At 43.8% G+C, this 7,961-nt stretch overlaps 1 protein-coding gene across 1 annotated transcript in view; it reads right to left on the reverse strand.

Annotated features, from left to right (window-relative positions):
* Nucleotides 1-340: 340 nt before the first annotated feature.
* LETM1 (leucine zipper and EF-hand containing transmembrane protein 1) overlaps nt 341-7,961 on the reverse strand; it is a 40,526-nt gene continuing 32,905 nt past the window's right edge. The window contains exons 11-14 of the mRNA XM_018558724.1: nt 7,063-7,197; nt 6,217-6,410; nt 2,009-2,147; nt 341-960 (exon numbers count right to left, since the gene is read on the reverse strand). Coding sequence (XP_018414226.1) covers nt 808-960; nt 2,009-2,147; nt 6,217-6,410; nt 7,063-7,197 — 621 coding nt within the window. The 3' untranslated portion in view covers nt 341-807. The remainder of the gene's footprint in view (nt 961-2,008; nt 2,148-6,216; nt 6,411-7,062; nt 7,198-7,961) is intronic.

Consider the following 7,961-nt stretch of genomic DNA (forward strand, 5'->3'; position numbering starts at 1 on the left):
CCCTGAAATGTTGTATAGTGTTCTACTTGCAACTAGTACGTTAATAAACACGTACTGAACTTGCTTTGGAGTGCCGGTGTCCATCCCTTACTGATATTTTGTCGGAAGCCACTCGCTGACACCTACTGCACCCACCCTCCATTTTTGGAGCAGCGGCTCTGAGTGCGATGGATACACGGACTGTAAGCTGTTTTATTTGCATCCCCTATACAAAACCAGCACTTAACCCTTTCAGTGGGAGTGTAGCCCCACTACTGAATTTCCCAGAGTTTTTCTTTAAAAGGCACAGTGTTTTAAATAGAAGATGACACTGTATAATCCACAAGAAAAGGGTCCCGATACTGCACACAAGGGGAGTGCTATCTACTCTAAGTACTGCCCTAAAGCATGGAGTCTACTCTACATTTAGACTGAAAAACCCTTTAAAAAAAAACAAAAAAAAACACACAACAAAAAAAGGTTTAAAATCTAAACTGTTTGCAGAACTAGCAGTAAACAATTGTTCTGCCAACACTCAGAAACTAAACCAAAATGGAGGGATTGGTGTACAAAAATAATATTGTGCTCTATGTGATCTTACAATTCATCTTCAGGTTTTCATTCAAACGACAAGAAATCTTTAAAAATAAAACTTAGCCTGATGCTGATGGAATGATGGCAGATGACTTGAAGGAAGCCTTTATTTCACCAACGTATAAACAGTGCTCGTGAATATGCGGCTGGGCACCTCAAAAGCAAAAGAACCTCAGGACATGGCAGCAGCATTGTGAATGTTATATGTCAGTGGAGATGATGTGTCTGGGATGTTTAATTCTGCACTTCGGCCATCTGCTCCTTCTCCGCCTTCTCTTTGGCTTTCTCCTTCTCCATCAGCTTCTCCTCCTTCTGCAGGAGCTCCATGATCTCAGCTACCTGGCTGGTGGAAATGTTGATATCTTCCTTGTCAATCAGTTCCACAACCTGAGAGGCAAGAAGAACGTCATCAAATGCTAAGATTCCAGGCAGATATACACAAGACAAGGCAATGCAGCTTTGTAATCGTCACAACATCATTAAAAGTATTATTTCTTTTTTTGTAATGCAAGCAGTGTAAGTACCGGATTTTGACCTGGTATGAAAACAGACCTGCCATCTCATCTAACCCTAATAAAGCTCCGTCTTCCAAACGTGTAACCAAATTACATGTGTGCAATGGCCAGTGACCCGAGTGCTACTTTCAATTATCCCTGGGCCTTTTGAAGCCATGATTTCTTCCGTTTGCAGGAAGGATACTGACCCCTACATTTAGAACCACTACTATTCCCCACATTAGGGAATGGACCAAGGAACTTAACCTCATCATGAGGATGGAGGAACCAAAGCTCATTTACACAAGCGCTTCCTGGCCTTTGTTTCACTATGGGAGCACCTGGATCAAATTCTCCAATTCCTCTAGCATCCAACCATTACTATAACAGCATTAGAATACCATCTTATTATTACAAATGCTTATGGACAACCCCAGCTGGTCCCCCACCTTCTCCTTCACCTCATTGCCAAAGAGCAGAAATCTCCCACCTTCATTAAGCACCCTAATACTCAGTTTAGAGGTACACAGTCCTCTCTCCCCAACAATGGATATTACCATGCAGATTATCCCACTGTTAATTGTAAACTTGAGGACTATTTTGTACCTATACCCTGCTGTGTCTCTGGGACAGGAAGTGAAAGGAAGTCTCCCCAACAAGGACAGAGGAAAAGGAAAATACTGACAGGGTTCTAGCCATTCACATTTCGTTGACATTCCTCCAGTAAAGCTACAGAAAGGAGGTGAAAGTCTTGTCTGTGTATTCTCTGAGAGAGAAGGCAGGTAATGTAGGTCTGAGCCAGTACCACGCCAAAAGGTGTTTGCCCCTGTGGATGATGACTATGTGCATATCACAAACTTTAGATAAATCCTCTCCAAGTCCATTTTCATTGTATAAACTACACAAGATCACCGATACTTTAAGGCTTTTCCTCCGCGTACCTTTGCCACATCATCCAGGTCGATCTTTCCATCCTTGTTTTCATCCAGGGCTGCGGCAATTCTCAGCAGCTTCTGTTCAGGGATCTTCTGAATGTGCCTCATGAGGTTAACCAGTTCAGTAATGCTGACTAGATTTTCCCTAAAGGCGAAATATAATCTGTATACAGCAAACAGTTATCATTAACATGAGGAGAAAGAGCAAGCGGTAAGGGGTGAGGAGGGGTGGGTACAGGCAATTACGCCAGGGATCTCTCATGATTGCTGGTCATATTAGACCTGAAAATGATTAGAAAGACACAACCAAACACGTACACAAAGCAAAAGGGCTGACAGCATGCCAGACATCGGATATGATGAGCTAAAGATAAATAATTAGTTATACACCTAGAACAGGGCAGGGCAAACCTCAGGAGCCAGTGTATGAAAAAGATCTGGTAGATATGCAGGGCCATTTTAAAGTGATCTTTTACTTTATTCATGCAGGTTAAAGTAACAGGTTCACCTAACTTCCTGCTCCCATGCAGCATATAGCCACCTTTACTGCTCCCCACTTATCCGTTCCGCTGCAGGGAACAAGATTTCCATTTTCCCAAATTCCCCTGAGAATGTGGAATTGCATTTTAATCCTCCCCTGCTCTTATCTAAAGCTGAAAAATGGTGGCTTTACCTGCACTTTAAGGCTTCATTTGCACGGGCGATTTGGGATTCCTAGTGTCCCAGTAAGATGCAGTCACTGTATCCATTCAAGTGACGGGGTGACAGCGGCAGGATCTATCAGCAGCAGTACCATGCACAATTACATGCGGTTTCGAATGGATGATTGTCACTGGACGCAACTATCCTGTGTCCAGCGACAATCATCTATCCCAAACCGCAAGTAATCATATCATGTACAATTACACATGGACTGCCGCTGACAGGTGCAGCCGCTATCACCCTGTCATTAACTTCAAAATGGGTACAGCAGACGCATCTGAATGGGAACACCTGGGATTCATGCCACAGGAATCCCAGAACACACCGTGAGAATGTAGACTAGGAAGCCAAAGAGGACAACACTAAAGGATTAGAACTGAATTGTTCTAAAAATCAGGTAGTAGATATCGGAATTTCACCCGACCCTGTCTTTAAGGGCATCTTAAAAGACAACTGCATGCAACACATGCATGAGGGTAAAGTAGGGTTTAGAGCTACTTAAAAGTTATAGCTGAAGGACCTCCAGCTCACATGGGCTGGGATCAAAAAGATCCCAGAGATTAAGTTCAAAATACTGAAGGGCTTGTTCCATCTACATGCACTGTAACATTTTGATGCATTTTACAATACTAACAAAATGCTGGGACAAACAAAACTGCGCGGTTCCAATCAGAACGAGTCTCATAAGACAGAGGTGCAAGCCCATGGGTGGAAGTCATTTAAGCTAGGACTTTTAAACAAGGCTTAGACTTCATGGAAATCGCTGACAATGCGATTACACTAACCTCACCATATGCCGAGATCCCTGCTTGATGGAATTGCCCTTATTTTTTATATGTAAAGAGATGCACACCAAATAAAAGACATGGCAATCTACTCTTAATTTAGGGAGTGCTGGTAAATGTAAACACCTACGTAGAGGAGTAAGAAAGAGAGCATGCTTAAACAGCTTCTATTTGAGGATATTCCATATTTTTCTACATCAAACCCATACACAGTCCAGTGATCTGCTCCTTGGACTGTGAGGAGCATATTATAGCAGTCCTTCACAATGCTGGACATAGGATAGGAGGTATTAAGTAGGAAGAGCACAATCCTAGAAGATAGGGTATTCAAAATATGAGAAGGAAAAAAAAGTTCCAGAAATGCTGCATTCCAAGTATGAGGTGCATTGTATAGCAGTCGCAGACAATGCTGCATTCCGAGTATGAAGAGTACCATATAGCAGTCCCAGACAATGCTGTATTCCTATTACCGTATAGCAGTCGCAGACAATGCTGTATTCCTATTACCGTATAGCAGTCGCAGACAATGCTGTATTCCTATTACTGTATAGCAGTCGCAGGCAATGCTGTATTCCTATTACTGTATAGCAGTGCCAGACAAGCCAAGTATTACCGTGTTTCAGGTTACTCAGTACCATATGACAACTATTTCACTTAGAGCACAGAAAAGCCCTCATCTACTCAAGTGATTACATTTCCATGCACTCATAATAATAGGGAAGGGGTGATTGTGTATAGTTGTTTGTTTTAAACAATATAAAAATCATATATTATACGTACATATGATTATACAAAGTCGTAATACGAACCTAAAGTGCAAACAAAGTACCCATGCCAGAACTGTCTGCATATGGTAGGCACCCCCCAATAAGCCTTTGTCAGGTCGTGTTTCCAGTTCAGCTCACCCTGTGGCCAGAATTCCAGTGTGCTCTCAATGCAGATTCCTGGGTTCCGTCCTCTCCAAACCCTCCCTACTGAACAATATCAGGAGGCAGGGAGAGGTTTAAAAGTAAAACAAACTGCACTTATCCTTTTTTGCCCCCCCACCCCTGACCTAAACAATCTCACCCCCACACGTAGATTTGTATGGCATGGTTCCACTTTGTTTACATCCAGCACCACAATGCTCCTTCTGCTGGCTCCATGTGCACATTACAGCCCCACAGACTTCTATGGGGTGGTGTCCCGGCCAGGAGAGAGAGAAATGCAGCACTAGATGTCAACAAACTTTGGAGCAGCGGCCCTCGGATCTCAGTAAATATAGATCTGTGGAAGGAGAGGGCGGGATTGTTTAGGTCAGGGGAGAGAGCAAAAAGAATAGGTGCACTTTGTTTTTCAATAGGAAAACAAACCGGACGTAGAAGTACTGAGGTGTGTGCTGACAGTGGGAGAATGAGGTATCTTTTGGCACTTTTGGTTTGCTTTAGAAGTACTAATGATTAAATTTCTTTATAATTGTTACAAACACTAATAAACCCCAACCTGAAGTTACTAAGACAAGAGCAAATGTTTACTCTAAACAAGTGGTTCTCAACCCGTGTAACCTCAGAACCTACATTTGTCCATGGTCAGTAAGTCGCACTCCAATGGAATGCACAGTATTGCGGTCCCGCGTGTTCTGGTGCGGGCGATCGAACTGTGGGTGAGAGGTGCGTTTGGGATGCCATTCAAAAGATCCACCCGGTCTCCATACCTTACAAGAGCAGGAGTTGATCCTCAGCCTGGGGTCCAGTGTGGGCTGCTATGCTATGATTGAACACCATCCATATGTGCAATGTTTGAACAGCTCCCTTGCGTGCCCTGTAACAGGTGCAGGGAGCCAGAATGTGACATTACTACTGTCCAGGCGCCTCTACAGGACACGCAAGGGAGTTGTACGTATGGATAGAGCTCCCTCAGCCATAGCCCCAGCCCATACCACCTCAAGCAGACACTCTGCACCGGGCATCATATTGTGAATGGCTGCTTGGCGAGAGAACTGTCAGGAGGAGATTCTCACCTAGCACAATGGAAGGCACACAGCGACCCACTGAACACAGGGTCGCGGCCCACTTTTGGGTCACGACCCACCAGTTGAGAACCAAGGCTCTTAAACATGTCTGTGTAGGGGCCCACTGTTGTTAGAGTCTATGCACCCATGCTAATTTCCCCAGGGCCACAGCTCTGAAGATCTTTGGCTGCTCGTTTTTGACTTGGAAAGTATTAGACACAATACAACAAAACCTAGAATCTTTGGTTCTAATCTATTAAGCTGGGGCAAAGCTATAAGTAAAAGATGGCCCATAGAAACCAGAACATGTTATCCTGACAGAACCATTTTCCTATAACAGATTTAGGAGTATCTGTTATCAGCATGGAGTAGATTAGGAACCCTTTAAAATTTAACACTTCCGTCCCGTCAGGGAAAGAATGCAAATATATCGAAATCCAGTGATGATGCAGCTGTGCATTGGTGACTGGTTCTCTAAGATTTTTCTTCCAGCATGAATCAAAAACATGTAACATGTGAAAGAGTAACTAGTGCGTCTACCATTAAAAGCTACATGACAGTAAGTGACCATGCAACATGGAAGACATGACAGGTGAAAGCCACTACTCAGGTGATCGCTGTCCTAGTCCCCTGTCCCAACACTGGCTCACGTGTGACACACAAAGCAAATATCTGTTTGCCACTAATAACAACACGTGTATATTTTACATGGCGATCACCAATCCCCTTATACTTACCCCACAGGTGGGGCAGAGCCACTTGGTGCATGCTCATCCAGTACCCGGTCCTCATTCTCCATTTCAGTCATGATCTTATCCATTTGAATAATCATACGATTGACCCTCTTGGTTAATCTCTTACTGGCCTTCGATTCTTCAACCACCTTCTCTTGTCCGGTCTTGGAGAGCTCCTTCTTCATTTCTTCCAGATCCTTTAAAAATAAGGCAAGATGAAGACAACACTTAATCATGCTGGAAGACATCAACAGAGTCCTCCAGAATAATAACATGGAGTCTGTTCAGTTACTGGCCCCACTACATGTACCTGAACACCAACATGAAATCTGCTAGTTCCCCATGTTAGTCCTGTCCAACATGGAGTTCAATCACCATCTGGTCTCACACCACTGCACCCCTGAACACCAACATGGGAGTCTATTCAGATACTGGTCATACCACACTGTACCCCTGAACACTAACATGGAGTGTGTTTAGTTAAAGGACCTACCACACTGCACCCCTGAACACCAACATGGGAGTCAATTCAGTTACAAGCCCTACCACACTGCACCGCTAAACACTAACATGGAGTCTATTCAGTTACTGATCCTACCACACTGCACCCCTGAAAACCAACATGGGAGTCTATTCAGTTACTGGTCTCATCACACTGTACCCCTAAACAGTAACATGGAGTCTATTCAGTTACTGATCCTACCACACTGCACCCCTAAACACTAACATGGAGTGTGTTCAGTTAATGGACCTACCACACTGCACCGCTGAACACCAACATGGATTCTATACAATGATACTGGCCCCAAATCAATAACAACCCTGAGCCTGTTGTAGGACTGCCTGTACCTCACTGTACTCCTGGACATCATCCTTCAGCTCCAGAAGCTCTTCCTTCTCCTTTGTTAGTAACTTCTTCTGCTCCTTCAGCTTAGTGCAAGCATCGCTCAGAATGTCAATTTCCTCCTTAGTTAGCTCTTCACCCTGAAAAAGACAGATGCTATTATAATTATAAAAAAAGACCAAGTGAGACATGTATTTATCAGTGCTCGCTCTTCTTGCCCATAGCAGCCAGATTTCCCCATCCTGCACTGGAAGAACAGAAGAGAATATCTGATCTGGTTGGAAAGGACAAGATGCATGACTTTTACCATACATTGTAATAGAGCTGCAGCTAACGATTATTTTCAAAATCGATTAGTTAGCCGATTATTAAGTTTGATTAATCACGTATCATCAGCAACAGAGGAATACTAATCCCACTATCCCAGCAATACATTATAGAGAACCATGTGGGGGGGAAAGTGCAGGCATACCTGGGCAGTCTTCCAGCAACTTGTTTCTGAGATCGGGCCATATGTCGATTAGTTGTTGCAGCCCAACATTGTAATATAGGAACGCGTGTCCCAGGACTGAACACATCAACTGCTTTCACAAGGGGAACAATCATCAACTAAAAAAGTTTTTTACATCATAGTGTACGGATGAACAGTATGTGTGTGTGCGCATATCTAGTTATGTGCAGCAGCATTTAAAATAAACAATCTCAAAATAGTTCACGCATGACTTCATTATGGCGCATATCTTCACACAAGCATTTGAAGCAGACCTACCCAGCCTATATAGGGCAATGTCACCTGAAGCTGTCCTTTAACCCCTTCGTGACTGACGACGTACAGGGTACGTCGCCAGCATCGGGGCTGTTTAAACAGACTCCCGCCGACTTTTGCCGACGGGAGTCTGTTTAA

This window comes from Nanorana parkeri, unplaced genomic scaffold (assembly GCF_000935625.1).
Source record: "Nanorana parkeri isolate BGI_ZX_2015 unplaced genomic scaffold, ASM93562v1 scaffold354, whole genome shotgun sequence".
Taxonomy (NCBI): domain Eukaryota; kingdom Metazoa; phylum Chordata; class Amphibia; order Anura; family Dicroglossidae; genus Nanorana; species Nanorana parkeri.